The sequence below is a fragment of the Sebastes umbrosus genome, chromosome 20 (genome assembly GCF_015220745.1).
Source record: "Sebastes umbrosus isolate fSebUmb1 chromosome 20, fSebUmb1.pri, whole genome shotgun sequence".
Taxonomy (NCBI): domain Eukaryota; kingdom Metazoa; phylum Chordata; class Actinopteri; order Perciformes; family Sebastidae; genus Sebastes; species Sebastes umbrosus.
The window spans coordinates 6,167,967-6,187,111 of record NC_051288.1 but is presented as its reverse complement, the minus strand read 5'-3'; the positions used below and the strand labels follow the sequence as shown (position 1 = coordinate 6,187,111).

At 42.2% G+C, this 19,145-nt stretch overlaps 1 protein-coding gene across 1 annotated transcript; it reads right to left on the bottom strand.

Moving 5' to 3' along the window:
• Window positions 1–270: 270 nt before the first annotated feature.
• On the bottom strand, window positions 271–17,856 carry sh3bp1 (SH3-domain binding protein 1). The gene is made up of 18 exons (XM_037756007.1): window positions 17,575–17,856; window positions 13,417–13,459; window positions 12,850–12,954; window positions 12,686–12,762; window positions 12,171–12,282; window positions 11,179–11,255; window positions 10,998–11,085; window positions 10,825–10,893; window positions 10,642–10,732; window positions 10,417–10,553; window positions 8,487–8,598; window positions 8,031–8,112; window positions 7,864–7,944; window positions 7,595–7,708; window positions 7,132–7,229; window positions 5,030–5,201; window positions 4,464–4,816; window positions 271–587 (listed from the first exon to the last, which is right to left on the bottom strand). The coding sequence occupies exons 1-18, from the start codon at window positions 17,622–17,624 to the stop codon at window positions 271–273; spliced, it is 2,178 nt and encodes a 725-aa protein (XP_037611935.1). The 5' UTR covers window positions 17,625–17,856.
• Between the last annotated feature and the right edge of the window lie 1,289 nt (window positions 17,857–19,145).

Below are 19,145 nucleotides of genomic sequence, written 5' to 3'. Positions count from 1 at the left end.
ATCTATATACACACAATGGTCTATGGTTTCACCCCTAACCACAGCCAGCGTCACTGATAGGTGTGGTCAGAAGTGTGTTTTGTTGCACCTGTAACCATACCCAACAGTGATCTCACGGGGTCCTGGAGTACACCTGTACATCACTGCAGCAAGGTGAGAAGTGAAACCACTGGAGATCAGCAAAGACAAGATTTTCAGGGGTGTTAAGTTACTCATTAAAGAACTACAACTAGAAAATCCCTCTGATTAAGGAATGGCACGTCATTTTTTTCACTGTGCTAAAGACGGAACGGCTTTTGGCTGTGCTGGTGGAGGAAGAGGTGGAGGGCAGTTTGGGGCTCTGACTCCAGGCCTTTTCGGAGGAGGCTTTTTGACCGAGTTGGCCGACAGGGCTCGGGGTGCAGGCGTCGGAGGCGTCGGCTGGGTCCTTGTGTCCACAGCGACCGGGGCTGTGGTGGTGGTGGTGGTGGTGGTGGTGGTGCGGGGTGGAGGGGCCTTGGGAGGTGGCGGGGGTCTGGGTTTAGAGAACTGAACCGTCAACTGCTCGCTAGGTTGGTTAGCTTTGGTCGGGTTGAAAGTTCTTTTTGCTGTAGGGTGAGAAAGGGAAGACAGTGAGATTATAAGGAAGCCCCCTGAGAGCGACCAGATTGAGTCGCTGCATTATGAGGTGCTTGTAGTTAAAGTGGGACTCTGCAGCTTTTGACAAAAGAAATAATATTATTTTCCTCTTACAAATTAAAAGTTGAATTCATATTCAATTAAACACACCCTTGATCAATTAAATACACTCAGGGGTTTTGCTGCTACAGCCCTTCTTGGTCTGGTATGACCGGTAGCACACGGTGGTTAATGTTAGCTAACTTTTTAAAGATATTGTTGCGTAACTGGCATAGTTTGCTGACTCTAGGAGTCTTCTTTACATTTTAGCAATGCATTATTTTTGCATGATTATCCCGTAAATGTGGCCGCAGTAGCAACTGTTTAGGAAAAGTTACATAATTTAACTGTAAAATTAATTTTAAAGACAAATGCAATGGAAAAATAATGCAAACGTTAGATGCAGCATATTTGACATAAAACACAAAATACTTCAAAAGAAAAAAAATTATTAAATTGAATAAAAATAAGCCAATCTTACTTTGTCAGTATGGATCTTATATCACCAGTTTTAGAGGGTTGTAAGTGTTTAGACAACTATTGTGCTGCTTTCAAGTTCAAGGAAGGAAGTCTAACATTTGTCTGACTGGCTGCTGCATTTAAATTCTTTCATTAGAAAAACAACCCTGGGAATGGGAATCAGTTCTGTAGTCAGATAAACATATCAGGATGACTTACAGTATAAGGGAAAGTATTCCAGCCTCTACCCCGCGAGTGAGGCGGTTACAACAATGTGAGAGATGACGCAAGACCCCGGGGGTTTATATTTTGGTCAGTGGTGTGAGACTTCCTGTTTCCTGTGTACTTCCTGGTTGTTACAACAAGAGAAGTAGATTTATTTTCTCTCTGTCAGCCTGACCTAACTCGCCAGCCCTTTGACTTGAGTGAGAGGAAAAGAGTAGAAGTAAAGAATCGGTACAGGACATTACACAATAGAAAGAGGCATACAGACGTAGGCACAATTGTTGGTACCCTTCCGTTAAAGAAAGAAAAACCCACAATAGTCATTGAAATAACTTGAAACTGACAAAAGTAATAATAAATAAAAATTTACTGAAAATTAACTAATGAAAATCAGACATTGTTTTTGAATTGTGGTTCAGCAGAATCATTTTAAAAAACAAACTAATGAAACTGGCCTGGACAAAAATGATGGTACCCCTAGAAAAGATGTAAAATAGTTTGACCATAGGGACATATTAAACTAAGGTGTGTCTTGTAAATAGCATCACAGGTGTCTTCAAACTTGTAATCAGTCAGTCTGCCTATTTAAAGGGTGAAAAGTAGTCACTGTGCTGTTTGGTATCATGGTGTGTACCACACTGAACATGGACCACAGAAAGCTAAGGAGAGAGTTGTCTCAGGAGATCAGAAAGAACATTATAGACCTTCATGTTAAAGGTAAAGGCTATAAGACCATCTCCAAGCAGCTTGATGTTCCTGTGACTACAGCTGCACATATTATTCAGAAGTTTAAGATCCATGGGACTGTAGCCAACCTCCCTGGACGTGGCCGCAAGAGGAAAATTGATGACATATTGAAGAGACGGATAATACGAATGGTAACCAAAGAGCCCAGAACAACTTCCAAAGAGATTAGAGGTGAACTCCAAGGTCAAGGTACATCAGTGTCAGATCGCACCATCCGTCACTGTTTGAGCCAAAGTGGACTTAATGGAAGACAACCGAGGAGGACACCAAATCATAAAAAAGCGAGACTGGAATTTTCCAAAATGCATATTGACAAGCCACAAAGCTTCTGGGAGAATGTCCTTTGGACAGATGAGACAAAACTGGAGCTTTTTGGCAAGTCACATCAGCTCTATGTTCACAGACGCAAAAATGAAGCATCCAAAGAAAAGAACACTGTACCTAATGTGAAACATGGAGGAGGCTCGGTTATGTTATGGGGCTGCTTTGTTGCATCTGGCACAGGGTGTCTTGAATCTGTGCAGGGTGCAATGAAATCTCAAGACTATCAAGGCATTCTGGAGCGAAATGTGCTGCCCAGTGTCAGAAAGCTTGGTCTCAGTTGCAGGTCATGGGTCCTCAAACAGGATAATGACCCAAAACACAGCTAAAAACACCCAAGAATGGCTAAGAACAAAATATTGGACTATTCTGAAGTGACCTTCTATGAGCCCTGATCTAAATCCTATTGAACATCTGTGGAAGGAGCTGAAACATGCATTCGGAGAAGGCACCCTTCAAACCTGAGACAGCTGGAGCAGTTTGCTCACGAGGAGTGGGCCAACATACCTGTCGACAGGTGCAGAAGTCTCATTGAGAGTTACAGAAATCACTTGATTGCAGTGAGTGCCTCAAAAGGTTGTGCAACAAAATATTAAGTTAAGAGTACCATCATTTTTGTATAGGCCAGTTTCATTAGTTTGTTTTTTTAAATGATTCTGCTGAACCATAATTCAAAAACAATATCTGATTTTCATTAGTTCATTTTCAGTGAATTTTTATTTATTATTACTTTTGTCAGTTTCAAGTTATTTCAGTGACCATTGTGGGTTTTTCTCTCTTTAACGGAACGTTACCAACAACTTTGCCTACGTCTGTATAATGAGACGTGCAGTGCAAAAACAACAGTGAATGAAGAGGCTGCTGCTTCCGTAGGAAAATACTTTAAAGGGGCACTTCACCAATTTGACACATGAAGATCGGTTTACTTGTCATGAGGAGTAGGATACTACCCAGCCTGTGAAAACAGCTTAAATATCTTCTGTGGCTCTCAAAGGAGCTTTCTATAATCTTAGGAAATAACTCTAATGATGTCATAATGATGTCATTATTGGGTTGCAGCAAAACGTATTTTAGCCACCTAAAAAAATCGATATCGGTTTAAGTGAACGCTATATTTAGAATATTTTCACCTGTTTACTTTGCCGTGAGACAGCTATACAGTCTATGTTTCTGACGGGGAACTGAAGTTGTTATTTGTGCTCTCACCAAAACCACCAGACTCCATTGAAAAAAACTGTAATTTTACCTCGCAGAACATAAGGGACGCTGGTCTACCGTTGCTTCGATCGGTTATTCTGTTGGTGTTATTGTGTGACTTTGGTTAGTTCGAATTCACCAAAGTCACACAATAGCACAAACAAACTAACCGATCAAGGCAGCAGTAGACCAGCATCCCTTATGTTCTGTGAGGTCAAATTATAGGCTTTTTCCAATGGAGTCTGGTGGCTTTGGCGAGAGAATAGATGGATACAACGGCTTCAGTTCCCTGTCGGAAAGGGCTGTCTGGCGTCAAGATAAAGTGGTGAAAATATTCTGAATATAGCGTACACTTAAACTGATAGACTTTTTTAGGTGGGCTTTAAATAAGTTTTGCTGCTGCCCCTATCCACAGCAGTACATTGCTTTGGTTCTGTGCGGTAACTCCTGTCTGCTTCTCCAAACTGGGGGCGTGCCGAGCATCATCTAATGTAGGTAATACACCGACTATGGATAAGTACCTCATACAACCCCACTTCAAAACACTCAAACTATCCCTTTAAGTTTGCAAAATGTGGGTATTTACCAAGCAGGAGGGGTGTAACAAAAGCCACTGTTGATTTGCATCATGGGAAATGTAGGATCCAGTGTTTTTGGAGCTTGACCCGTACTAGGAACTAAAAGTTGTGACATCTCAGCTTCTGCTGCTTCAATTTTGATCATCTCTTTCACAAATATGTCTCTTGTGAGAACCCCAAAGGACAGAAAGTGTGATGCTAACATGCTGTAGTGCCTTGTGTTCCTGAAAAAAAATCAACATCTGAGGTGTGGACAACCATTGGGCACATTGGACTTACGTTTATACGGTGTGCTGATCTTCACTAAAGTAACTCCTGGAGAGTCTGGAGGAGTCTCCAGAATTGGCTCCAGCTGGCCTTGATCCGGGCACTGCTTCTGGGTGGGACTCCTGACCAGACCCGGGTTTTGCGCCGATCCAGTCGCTTTAGGAAGCGCTGTCGAGCCACAGGCGGCGGAGGCGTTGGAGGCCACGGCGGGGCTGGGATTGAGGGAGGACGAGCTGCTGGATGTTGCGTTTTGATGGGTTGGTGCCGCCGTGTCAGCTACAGGGCTGCCCCACGTGGAGGTGCCACTGCGATTCACAGAGCCAGATTTCACCAGGAAGAAGCCACCGCTGTCCTGAGAGGTTGTGCTGATGGAAAGGAATAGACAAATGTTGAATGAGTTCCAACTATTTCAAACCATTACCTCTTGCTGCCATTTGGAGCCACTAGTGTGCAAACTAGAGCTGCTTGTCATAATGTCATAAGGCAGTAAATGTGTTATGATTGTGCTCTCATCGTAATGATGATTTGATGCTGCACTGTGAATGCAATTTGTGAACTCTGCCCTCACAGAGCAGTACCTGTTTGACTTTGAGAGAGGGAAGTGATGAGAGGAGCAGGAGGAGGCTGTGGATGAAGAGGAGGAGACTGTTCTGCTCACTTTCTCCTTTTCTGAGATCAGAGACTGGGCGACAGGAATTGGCAGGGACCCATCTGGGACCTCAGGAAGGTCTGGGATCTCAAAGGATACAGCTGAACAAAAAAAAAAAGACAAAGTAAAATGTATGAGTTCTACGTCAAATAGACAGCATTTCTCACCTAATTTATTGCGGAGATCTGACCTCGCTAACAATACGTCCAAGTGGGCAAGAAATGGGAGCAGTCAAACGACCAGACGGCTTTTAAACAAACCCAAACGTCAGCTAAATGTATGTGGAAAAGTAAAATTACAACATAAACTGTCTGTTGTAAATATTTATCAGAGTTTACAGACAGACTTCCTGGTTCAACTTTGACTTGCTGTGCTTGCAGTAGTTGCTATAGTGTTTCCTGTGCAATGGGTTTGCGGACTTTCAGTTTTACCTAAAAATAAAGTTGTTCAGGTTAGCAGTTTCCACCCTGCGGTGGGCCAAGGGTGCCGCAAGATTTGCTAATTTTCATTTCTTTTATTGTACATTGTAATAATGCTTCACTACTTTAAAAAAAATGGTGACATTTACATTAACTGAATTTTATGTTTTTAGGCATGGATTATTAATTCAGTTTACCTTGTGCTTATATGGTATATATTCAGAAATAAATCTGGGCTCAGATAAGGTATCATGAATGAACTAATTAGTATTGACAAACTAACTAGCGATGTCACGATACCACAAACCGTGGTATGCAAAACCGTTTGCATACTGGTTTTTGTTAGGAAGTTAAACAGGTCATAAATCTCTCTATATTATATTGCTGTGAAAATATCTTCTTCAAACAACTGGATTTATTTAAAGGGACTGTTTGTAAGAATCAGAAATGTGTGTTGGTTTTTCCTGCTTTTCCTGCTTCAGCTACCCGACCGCGGTGGGAGGGAGACACCGGCGCCCGGTCGGAGACGATAACGTTCCTCGTTGCGTAGCCCCGTCACTTCACAAGACACGGAAAACCTCTGTTGGTCTGAAGGAGCTGCAGCATTTATTTCTGCACAAACGTCCACTGTACATTCACTAGATATTCTCAGAGCTACGAAGTCTTCTGCAGTGTGGAGTGTGCGCGCATGCACGTGAGGTGGAGCGAGCTGAGTGAAGGCAAGCAGGCAGAGGAGCAGAGTACAGCAGAGACTCCGGCCCTGGAGACCAAAGCTACGGTCTCCCCCGCGTACTCCGACCGCCAACACTGTTTAACAGACGGGCTTCACTAGATATAACTTTGCAGTTTTGGTGTTTCCGTGTAGTTTGTGTTGGAGTCTGAGTCTGAACAGCGTAGCCACCCGCGAGCGCGTATATGCGATCGCGCATGGGACACCGACCCGGGTGATTTATACGTGTAAGAAGTTACAAACAGTCCCTTTAAGTTTCTCACCAAAAACTACATTTTACAAGATTACATTTGAACACATCATGGTAACGGTTAGAATTTACCCTCACCTAATACAGATTTTTACTGAATAGAGCCTGAACGCATCACAATGTAAATCAATGGCACCTCCTGTGTTGAAATCAGCAGGACGAGAGCTTGTCAACGTTAGCTGTTAGCAGCTGGTAAGCAGCACAATCCTGCACGGCGCTAACAGCGAACATTAGTGTACTGTAGAAGAAAGAGTACGGCCACTTTTTTCAGAATTTTGGCAACTTGTTACCTAAGTATCGGTTCTTGTGACATCCCTATAGCTAACACATACTCAATGCATAGAGAGTAGGAGAAACAGGGGTGTCAATCTACAGTTAATTTTAAAAGGAGGCCTTCCTTTTAAAGGATCATCCGGCCCTGATGTTTACAAATTGTCTGATCATCTGACTCGTAGCAATGTCTGCTTATTCTTGGATCTCAGCGAAGAATTTGAAAAGTGCAATGTTATGATAACCGATAGAAACGCTAAAATGCCAAAACTAAAATCCTAGTTGTAATAATCCATAATAACCCTATAGATTCTGAATACTGATGTTACATGAAGGGGGGGAACTTCAGTGTTTGTGTATACCTTCGAGGAAGAGGCTGGAGCTGTACTGAATGAGAGGCTCAACGACCGTCACCACTTGGACTGAGGAAGCTGACGCCATGTCAAACAGAGCAACTTCCCTAAAGAGGTGAAGAGGAAAGACATGAGGGACGGACAAGGGCTCAGACTGCAGAATATGATGACATCAACTCTTTCTTTATGGTTAAAGAAAGACAAGTTCTTTTTTTCAGAGACAATTTTCACTGCAGAGAAAGTGTTAGCCTAGCCAACCATCTGTCACGGTTTATCTGTTAACAGGAAGCTGCAGTTTATGTGACCAGCGGGTCTCGTCGATGAAATATGTCCCCGATACTCACCCCTTCACATTAGGACACAAAGATGATGAAAGAGGAAGAGCAGGCAGGTCGGGGAAACATGTGTGAATGTGTGTATAGTAATAGTACACGCAGGGTAAAGACAGAAAGACCATCAGGTCAGTACGCACCCTTCAGCTCGTGGCCAGAGCAGGTTGGGCCCCAGGACGATGGCGATGTTACTGGGGGTCATTTTGTTTACAGCCTGCTGCTCAGACAGCAGAGACAAGAACTGGACCAGGTACCTGGCAGAGAGGAAGAGGAATAAAACAAGTAGTGAAGGGAGGTCAAAGAGGAGTATAAAGCTGGTTATAAATTATTTGAGAAGGTTGTCGTCCAGTGGGTTTAACACTGTCAAGGTAAACAATTATAGCACCCCGCACATAATGAGTACACACACCTGAGGTTGTTGTAGTTGTCAGGAGGCAGCTGCTTCAGTAGCACTCTGAACTGCTCCAGCTTCTCTGTCAGGTCTTTTTCCCTGTGAAGAAAGAGATCCAACTCAAGTACAACAGACTTGAAACCAGAGTAGAAGTAAGAAATACATAGTGTTGATATTATACACACCCTGCTGCTTTAAACCAGTCATTGTAGAGTTCAAAGGTCATGAGAGGTTCGGGAAGTTCTCGCAGGTAACTCTTCAAAGCTCCTGTCAGAACACATTTAGAGATAAATCTGAGTTTAAACAAGCTGAGATAATATGTTAACTTAATTACTGCACATTTTGTATTGTTAGATATATGATAATAATTAATAACCCATGATAAATAAATAAATAAATAAACAAATAAAGCTTTTATTTGACTATTCTAAAAATTATCTAGCACACAGGAAATTATGCATTTGACATTACTGGAAGCTGCAACAGGGGCTGTATTTGGAGTAAACGGAAGAGGAACTGGGCAGTTAGAATGAGCCGCGAAAGTCACGTTGGCTGAACAGACGAGGGAGAGCGCCCCCCAACAGGGACTCAAACTCCACTGTGAGGAAATCTAAGCAAAAAAGTAGTGGACACATCCTCACCGGCCACAGCGTGAGGGTCCATGCTGAACTCGCTGTGGTCGACCGCTTCTTGATCCAAACAAGACTTCAGCCTTTTCACCACCGAGGCTGCCGCCGCGAGACGGAATAGACCCTGAGGGATGAGGAAGAAGAGGAACGAGACAAAGATGGAGGAAAAGAAGAGATTAAATGCGAGAGCTGAGGATAGGAGCAGTCAAGACCAGCCATGCTCGGAGCAGCGCTTGTCAAAAACTCTAAACAGCCTGCAAAAAATACATATATTAATTTGCACTGGTGCACTGTGTGGGATTTGGCGACATGTAGCAGGTGAGGTTGCAGATTGCAACCAACTGAAACAAGAATGTAGGAGAAATACGGTGGTCTACGTGAAAACGTGAATGACCCTATGTAGAGAGATTTGGTTTGTCCATTCTGGGCTACTGTAGAAACACGGCAGTGCAACATAGCGGTTCCTTTAATTTCCCCTTGCAGGATTAATAAAGTATACATTCTTATTATCATTATTTACTTCTGTATTTTTCCAGCACTACAGTAGCTAGGAGCCAAATTCAGCGTTAGGGTTAGGGTTAGAGAGCAGAGATTACTTCCGTCTTAGCCACACTTAGCTAGTCGGTCACTCAGTCGGTCAGTCAACTGAAATGTCTCGACAACTGTTAGATAGATTTAGATAGAAATTTTGACATTCTTGGTCCATTTCAATTTATCCAATATTTAGGTTTATCACTAAATCCCTGCAAACCAAATGGCATTGCCGAGATATACTTTGTTTAGCACTAGCTAACAAAGCAACTAGCAAATGTTAGCATGTTAACACACTAAACTAAGATGGTGATCATGGTAAACATTCTACCTGCTAAACATCAGCATGTTAGCGTTAGCATTTAATTCAAAGCACCACTGCGTCAGTACAGCCTCACAGAGCTGCTAGCATAGGCGTTTAGTATTGTTACCACACTAGAAAATAGGGTACGTTTCTTTGCAAATGTAATAATATTGAAGACATTTTATAAGAATTAGCTGATATGTATCTACAAGCAAAATGCCCAGTCCCATATACTGTACCTTTAAATGTGTGTATCTAAACTGGAAAAACAAAGTTCGAAAACTTGTGTTTGATGGATTATTTCTCTGTTGTTACAATGCTAATGGTCATTGTATTTTACATCGTTGGAAAGCTTGTTTATTTACCTTCGCAATGATGTCCAACTTGTAAGGATCATGCATTTGTGGGATGAGCAGCACAGCTGATTATGTGGGTAGTCCAACTTTGGCAGACAGAACCAGGACTCATCACTGAACATGACATTCCCCCACATGTTCAGGTTCCATTGTCTGTGTTGTCGACACCAGTGCAAACGGGCCTGACGGTGAAGGGCAGTCATTGCAGGCTTCCTGGTAGCCTTATGAGAATACACTGTTTACCATTGGCAGAGCATTTTGGCAAATTTTTCTTGGGCGCTACCCACATAATCAGCTGTGCTGCTCATCCCACAAATGCATGATCCTTACAAGTTGGACATCATTGCGAAGGTAAATAAACAGGCTTTCAAACCATGTAAAATACAATGACCATTAGCATTGTAACAACAGAGAAATAATCGACCAAACACAAGTTTCCGAACTTTGTTTTTCCAGTATATATAGAAGTTTAAGGACCATAAACCTGCTGGTTTCTACAGCTCAAATCTGTTTACAGCACCATGGAGAAAATAAATCTAGCATCAATAAAACTACATTTCCAAAGGAAATAAGTCATCAACATCCAGCAGCACCTGAGAAAGAGGCAAAATAAACAAAGAAATAAAAGCTGCATGCAGGGATGGTGCGTAGTTTTGGGAGGAATTAACCTAAAAGCTAAAGGTACTGAATTTACATGTTTATCAATCTGAGTGTTAGGATCATCACTGTAGTCTCATTCCGTGAGTCCTACCTCCTCATTCATGCCCGTCCTCAACAGCATGTGAATACATTCCTGGATGGGAGCAGCGATTTCTCTGTTGCTTTGAGAGAGATGAGAGAGGAGAGGCTCCCCGTAGACCTTCTGATTAGAGAGGCTTAGCGGTGGCCCTGCGGAATCAGATAAGTACACAGAGGAAATAAGAACACACGTAGAAGTATCGCAGTGACAGCGCAGCAAATACAACTGGTGCTTCACCTTTTCGACTGAGACTCCCTTTAAGCTCGCTGATGTATTTGTCCAGGCACTCGTGGGAATATTTGTGATATTCTGCTTGCAGCTCCAGAAGCTGCGGTCGGAGAAACAAGAGAGGTACGTTTGATTTTGTTTGCACGTTTAGAAGAAGAAGAAAAAAATAATAACTGCACAACTGCAACTCACACGGATGAAGTAGTCAGCGTAGTCGTCTTCTTTAGTTGCAAAGTGATACAGATCGGCAGAATACTGGTCCTACAGAGAAACAGAGAGGTCAGAGGTCGAGGCTATCGTACTAATTCCACAGAGGGCTGGATGCTTGCTGCAGCCCAGGTGGTTTTAAGAGAAACCACTGTTACCTTGATGTTCTCCAACCTCTTCCAAGCTTCTTCCACTTCCTCCCTGAGCCCATCTTGCTTTGCCTGGGGACCAGTGCTGGCTTGGCTCCTGACCACACACACAGAGAAATGAGTAAAATGTCTATTAGCTACTTTGTTGGTGGATAACACACATAGCCCTGGCTGAGGTTGTGTAACTCACCTGGTTTTTGCGTTGTTCCAGTCTGTTGTGAGCTTTGCAAACTGCTTCTTGTTCTTGAGAATCTCTGGTAAATCATCCTAGAAGGAATAAAAAGCATTTGCTATTTAATATCATTTTTTTTAAAGAGGACTTATTACACTTTTGTGCTTTTTCCCTTTCCTTTAGTGTGGTATATAATTTGTTGTGCATGTAAAAGGGGTGCGCCACACCAAATAGAGTTACTCTCCCTCACAGAAACACTGCTCCTGAACTGCCTGAAACGCCTCGCTTGAAGTCCCTCCTTTTCTTCCGTATCATGGTGATGTCACCAAATAAAACATTTGCATAATACCTGCCTAGCGGCTAGTTTGGCACGTCCTCAAACAAAGCTAGTTAGAGCGGAGCTGGAGCGGAGTCCAAAGAGCTTGTTTTGATTGACCAATCACAACAGAGTGAGCCAGCCTACCAATCAGAGCAGACTGCGTTTTTCGGGAGGTACAGAAGCTCAAACAGAGCGTTTCAGACAGAGGGTGAAAAGAGGTGCTGCAGTACAGCTGGTATGAGGAAAATAAAGCTCTTTTTGAACATTAAAGCATGTAGACACGTTCTAGTAGAAACCCAAAATACAAGTTTGCACCTGGAAATGAGCACAATAGGTCCTCTTTAATATTTTGCTATTTTATTTCCATTCAGCTACTGTACAGCTAGTTGTCCGTGCATTTATTCAGGCAACATAGAGGGACAGAAATGAACAATAAGACATTGACACATGCATACTATACACTTCTATATGAATACATACTGAGGATGGAACAAATAAAACACCTGACAATACAATGCAACCCAATACAAAATCATCCCTCTGTGTATGTTCTGGTATGTATTTACAGATGTAGTGCAGCTGTCGTCACACCTGCATGTACTGCACACACAGGCTAGTTCATATGAAGCGCGGCGTTCAGAAGTATTGTATTAGTTTCTGTTCGACGAAACGCGGTACGAGATGATCTCACCTCGCTGAGCTTGTTGAGTGGCTCCAGAACGTCCTTCTCCACTTTCATCTCAAAGTCTGCCAGCATGGTGGCCAGCGTCTGCTCAATGAAACAGCACATCTCCAACACGCTCCTGTCGTACACAAACAAACACAGCTTAAGGTCAACTCCTGTCTTGCAATTTATATATTTTTTCAGATGGATGTCACAGTGAGAGCTTGCAAACAAGAACTAAATATTCTGATCTAGTGGCATGGATCTTCCTTGGGACTAAGAAAAACTAAATTGGAACATCATTATATAGAGCAGGTGGCTTGTAACTCACCTAGCTACTCTAATAGAGCCTTAAAACTATAAATAAAACACAAATAGTATCTAGTCACAAGCTGTAGACAGTGTGTGGGATCCTCTTTCTTTCTAATCCAGAACTGAAAACCACCGTACGAAAGTCATGAGGTTTATCACATGAAAGCAGTCAACACAGCTATCAGTCAAGAGTTCAGGTTCATGGAGAGAGAGAGAGAGATGGATGTCACCTGATAGACGACTGTGCATCAAAGTCTTTGAGGCTCTCTGCCATGCTGACAGACAGCAGCATCAGAGGCAGCTTTTTCTGTAGAGACAGAAGCAGACGTTTCAGCTTTCAGTGACCGATCGAATGTTTTCGGACACGTCCTCGTGGATGTAATAGTTTTAGTACCATTCGTCTTTCAGCCTCCAGGCCTGTCTGACTCTGCATGCAGCCCTGCAGCTTCTTGTGAAGGACCTGAGCCGCTTTCTTGGCCGGTTCCACCCGCTTCTCCACCTTCATTCAGTCAGAGACACACACACACATACAGCAATGCTTCGAGCTGTGTACAAGGTGATCTGCAGCAAAGCTTGTGGATGTGTAAGCGTCTAATGTTTCCTGTCCCTTTTATAATATCATTATCTTGTTTTTTTTCTGTGGCGGCGATTAGTTATGTATGTTTAATGTGTTTTTGTCAGTGGTGTGGTGCTTTGTGGCTCTGGTGATCATGGCAAAGATAAAGAAAATCTAATATGAGTGGATGCTATATATTTCCCATAATAATAATGCCGTCAGACTGAGAACAAGTTCACCTGAGTTCAGGTGGGTGTTTCTTCTAAACCTCAGGGAACGATAAAATGTTTAATTACAATCCAACAAAATACTGCTGAAGCTATAAAACAATCACTTGTTAATAATAAGTCATTCATAGTAGAATTATAAACTGTAGGGAGGAAACAGAAATTCCCTTTTTCTCACCATAACCAGGTCCATGTGTAGAAGTTCAGTGGCATCTTGTGACCTGCAAAAGAGTGTGTTGTGTTGGTTAGTGACTATACAGGAAAACAGTGCCCGATGTCAAAACCACTGTCAAAAACAACTTTGATACTTGAATATGTTTTTATTCACTACTCAGCAAGAAAGCGAACAAGCATATCTCCCACAATGTCGAACGTTTTGTTTTGTTTATCTGCTGCTTTTGCTCTCTTTTATAGTCTATTGTTGTGAATTAAAGGAGACATATCATGCTTATTTTCAGGTTCATACTTGTATTTTGGGATTCTACTAGAACATGTTTACATGCTTTAATGTTCATAAAACACATTATTTTTCTCATGCCGTCTGTCTGAATATACCTTTATTTAGCCTCTGTCTGAAACGCTCCATTTTAGCACCTGTCTCTTTAAGACCCCCTCCCGAAAAAGCCCAGTCTGCTCTGATTGGTCAGCTTTTTTTGGTCTTCCGCATCTGCGCTGTCGCCGTCTTCACAGCATCACTGCAGCCGGGGAATAGTGTCAACTACACAGAGTTTAGCAGCACTTCTACCCGTCACTGTATAGTTGTGACATCACAACCTTACGGAAGTCCCGATGGCTCATTTAAAGGTGCAGTTTCTGAATACGGGCTGTTTGGGTTTCTCCGTGGATTGAGTGTTTCGATACTTTCACGTTTTTTTAAATAGCACCTAGACCTGCTTTATAACCAACTAGAATTACCGCTTCGCATTTGCATACCTCCACCAACCAGTCATGTTGCAGTTTACATCCATGTCTGACCAAAATATCATCACTTCATCATTTTATCCTGTGACATGTGTGTGAAATTGTCTGAATTAGCACATGAATTTTTCAGTTATAGACATAAACGTGTTCTGTTCATAAAGAAAAACATAGAAATCTCACTTTTTACAATATGGGACCTTTAAGAAGGCACAGCAGTGAAGCTTTGGACAGAAATTACATCTGAAAGCTTTATCTGATGGTAAAAAGAACACTTTGCCTAATGATTGTGTTTAAAATTCTTTAAAATGGAAAATACAAAGAAATTGTGATCGAAATTTAAAAAAGTTGCGACTGCAAATTAACTTTTAAAAAATAACTATTTTCATACTGTGTATGAATGGTTCCTATGTTATATTCAGCATGAAAAACAATCAGATCATCAGATGATAATCCAATATAAACCACTGCAGAGGCTTTACAGCTTCTGCTCTGAGATCTCAATATATCTGCTGGCTGACATGTTAAAACATTTTTATGCCCGACTGACACGCAAACCTGACGCCAGCAACCTAAACCTGGACTGCTGCTGTGGTTTAGCTCAGCACCATCTCTGTGAGAGTAAAGGGAGGGGCTGACACACATCATCTCTGCAGCCGTTTAGGAGATAATCAGAGAGGTGAAACATCCTTCTCTGAAGCTTTGACAACACCAAAAGGAAGCCCAACCCAGTTCGCAAAGAGGTCACATGAGCTTTGAATAGCACCTCCACCCCGCCGTAGTGCCTTATTTCCCCCAGTGAACACCTGACGTTTCAAAAACACAAAAAAAAGGAGAATTCCCCAGTGTTCGAACCGCACGGCAGTTCCTTTTTTGTTTATCTCTTACTCTCATTTCAACTTTTCATTCTGGAGCGGAAAAAACAAATGTTTCCACAAAGAGTAAAATTACATAAGAGCATGTGAGCAGATGTGTTGTATGCTTTATTAGGAAAGTAGAAGTGAGTGTGTGTTTAATAGTCACTGACCACAGTTACATAATGAATCGCTGTATCAGAATCAATGTATTGTGTTGTGCTCTGAGGTTATTAAACTTGAACAAAACTGCTCTATTCATACATAATATATAGTACATGTAAATACTTTGAGTATGTTCATGTGCTCCATTTTGGTACATATGTGTTTATCTCATCAAAGGTCACAGCGTCAAACTGAGAACGGGGTGAAGTGCAGCTGTGGTATAGCTGAAGCCAACGTTGCTCTGCTGCAGATGCACACTGTGTAGGTTTATTATTAAGAGCATCAGTGGTGGAGGCCGCATGACACACACACACACACACTCCTTTAGCCCTGCTGCATGCAAGTTTGTACCAAGGAAACCAGACAGGGGGTGTGGAGAGGTGTGATTTGGTTACCCACTCATTTCCGTATGTCAGTCACTCATATGCACAAGCTCAACAAACAACGAAGTGACACCTATTTAATGGTGAAATCACTGAAATTAAAATAAATAAAATATTTTTCTTGCGTCAAAGTTTGGTTTCCTCCCAGAGAGGTGCCACATTAACAGCACCAACCCCCCTGGTTGACACCCGCTGCCTTCACAATGTGTGTTGCTTGAGTCAGTTTATCTAGCCTGAGGTATCCCCCTCAAACCCCAAACAGCATGTGTCACTTTCATGAGGAACCAGCAACTGTCATTCCAGCTTTGCACACTTTTCAACACTGTTGAAACTGCAACAAAACGAGAACATGGAAACCAAAGCGTCATTTCCTCAAAGCAGAATATATCGCGCTGAAATGAAAACCTCTCCAGTATTGCAGGTAATGATGCACAGGAGCTCCTACCTACAGACTTTGTGAACGTCTGTGAATTTCTTGATTCGAGGAAAATAAAATGAGGCTTCAAAGTTTTTATAACTGAAATGATCCATCAACACTCAAAGCAGCAGCTTTAAAGTGACACTATAACTTTTGCTTAAAGGTGCTAAATGCGAAATTAAGAGCATTTATATTGCCTCCGAACAGCTCTCAGCATGGCGACGGCTGAGCCGATGGCTAGCAAGCCCTGAGGAAGAGCGCCGGTCATTGATCCCAATTTTTGTAGTGGATAATTTGGCGGTACTACAACTTTCGTGTGATGCCAAAGGGCCAAGAAAGATTTTTTCCCATAGATTTACATTGAGAAAGAGACATCTGTAACTCAGCGGATTATTTTTTTTTTAGGTGAATTAACTTCCACGTATGAACACTCTAATAGCCCTTATTCAAATCTTTAGGTCCTAAATGTTATAAATGCACTAATAGCCGAATCCAGAATTATTTCCCTTCCCCCGGTCATGTGAATGAGAGGGAGGCCGAGTTAGCAAGTCGAGTTAGCAAGTCGAGTTAGCAAGCCGATTTAGCAAGCCGTGAAGACGGTTGTGACCCTGTGACCGAGCGGACGCTGCTGCGCCTGCTCCATGGGCCCAATGGATGCGGAAGATCGGCAGAAGATCCGGCTACTTTTCCACTCGGAAGTTAAGCCATTTTGGCTTCATGCGCCCCTGAGCAACTTTCATTGGAATGAACGGGGCCCCGCCTCCAACGCTGTATCCAGTTCTCTTTATACATCCACGGTGGCTAGCAGTTAACGGTGCTAACAGTGAAAACAATTGCAACACTGCTGACAGAGCTGGCAGTGTTAACCTGAGGGGGGGGGGGGGACAGGAGGGCGGGTACTACTCTTTTGCAACAACGGCATCAGTCAGGACCGTGTTATCAGCTGAAAACGCTGGATGAGAGCAGTACAGAGGCGGCCGTGAGCTAGCCAGTGGGGCACGCTCACATCCGGCTATGTCAACAAAGGAAAGACAAGCTTGGTTTCCAACGCGCACAGAGGGAGAGAGACTTCATTCTCTGCTCAGGTAGACATTACACCTCTATATCTTTACATAGTAAATAGTTGTTTGCTGCTATATTAATGCTCTGAATATCGTATTTAGCACCTTTAACAAAAGCAGATAGGGGAAGAGGGTAAAATGTGACCGTTGCACAAGTCTAGAGTCAAACTTACGCGGTTTTACAGCAATATCTGTCTAAAGTCTGATGTCATTAACCACCATAAGCTACTGGTCATACCAGACCACGTAACATGTAGCAACTAAACCTCAAAGTGTTCTGCCTTGAAAAAAGGGTGCATTTTATAGATTATGAATAAGAGGAAGATTGTGTTATTTCTTCTTTCAAAAGTTACTAAGTGACGCTTTAAAAAAAAAAAAAATGAGACCTATCCTACACCAAAACATGCCACTTTTGGGTTCACACAAGATCTTGAAAGCCCTTGTGTTCAGTGTACATGCGAGTGTGAGAGCCTTATATGCAACATCTTCTACAAAATGCAAAGGATAGATATATATATATCAGATTACAGCACGTACCTTGCCGCAGAGCCAAACTGCTTCAGGATGCTCAGAGACTGCCGGAGCATGCTGGCAGTGGAGTCTGACCAGCTTCTCTACCTGACCTTCTCAGTCCTGCTCAGCCCCACGAGATATATCCTGCTCCAAAGACGTCCAGCTGTGCTACTTCATCAGGGAGAGACTGTACACCCCGGGTCGCCTCTGCCTCTGCGGTGCGTGTTTTGGCCGTCAGTTTTCTGTTCTTGTTTCAGGAGTGTGCTCTTAAGTCACGCAGAACATTAGTGGGTGAATGAGGAAGTTGCACAGATGAGGTTTCAGCTATGAGGGGAGGAAGAGAGATTTCACTGTCACACTCCAAAGACACTCCACTACTACATGTACTCACAGAGCAGAATGAGTGATTTGGTATTATAGGAGGTATAAAGGCAGAACATTTGGTTTTTATTCAGTTTTCCAGACAAAAAAAGTACCATTTCCTCCAACTGTATGAGCAGGTAAATCTATAAGTAATATTTGTGGATGGTAATAAGACGTTTGCAGATTTAAATCTCATGATGCTTACGCTCTTAAAAAAAATCTGTCTGGCATGCTGTGGTTGGTATGTACTTCTGTAAATGGTAACAATGTGGGCTAAAGCATTAAAAGGATGTGAAAAGGGCCAAAAGAGGAAACTAGCAATGCTGCAGGCTGTAGCAAAAACATTTTTTTCTGGTCAGTTTAAAAATGAGGCTTTTCTCAAGCCATCTTGGTTAACTTTTCTGATGTATATTAGGCTTTTAACATATCTTGTAGTACACTAAAAATACAATATACAGTTGGCCTATATTGCAGCATTTCATTCGTTTCTGTGAAGAAAACTATATGATCTTTTTTTTAAAGTTTGGATTATTATTTAAGATATAAACAGATTAAGGGCATGGTGAAGACCTGAACACAAGCTATAATTACCGAGCCGTCCCTCTCTGCTAAACAGCCTCGTCCTGCATTAGAAAAGTACGCAGTTAAGAGAACCAAAGGGCTGATAGAACAATGGCCAAGCATCGGAGAGTAGAAAACACTGAATTTGTCAAAAAAGAAGCCTATTGAGCATGAATGAGTGTTAAAAATCAAAAGAAACATACAGAGAATTGTATTAAAAGTTCCCAAAAAATAACGAATACTAATCTCTGATGCAATATTCACAGGACATCAAATAATCTGCTCATTTTACACAAACTTCCAGCAGTTATTGCGTTCACTAGTTGGGTTAACTGCACAGTGTTTGCAGTTGTGTTGCACCGTAATATATAATATGAAATATCCATAAAATGTTGCTTAGTCAGGGGCCGTCAGTTTACTCAATGATATAAAGGGGGTTCCTTAGGAAAAGGTTGGGGACCACTGCTGTAGAGTAGAGTCAGCCCCACATTTCAGTGCACATATTGAAAATACGAGTACGGGACGAATCAATCAATAACCTTGGTTATTGTTAACAGAAGTAGGATGAAAGAACATTTCATTATTACAATATAATTTCAAAATGTACTGGATAGTTTTATAATTTCTTGGTTGTTCATGTGATTATTTATAAAGTTATATGCATATATTTC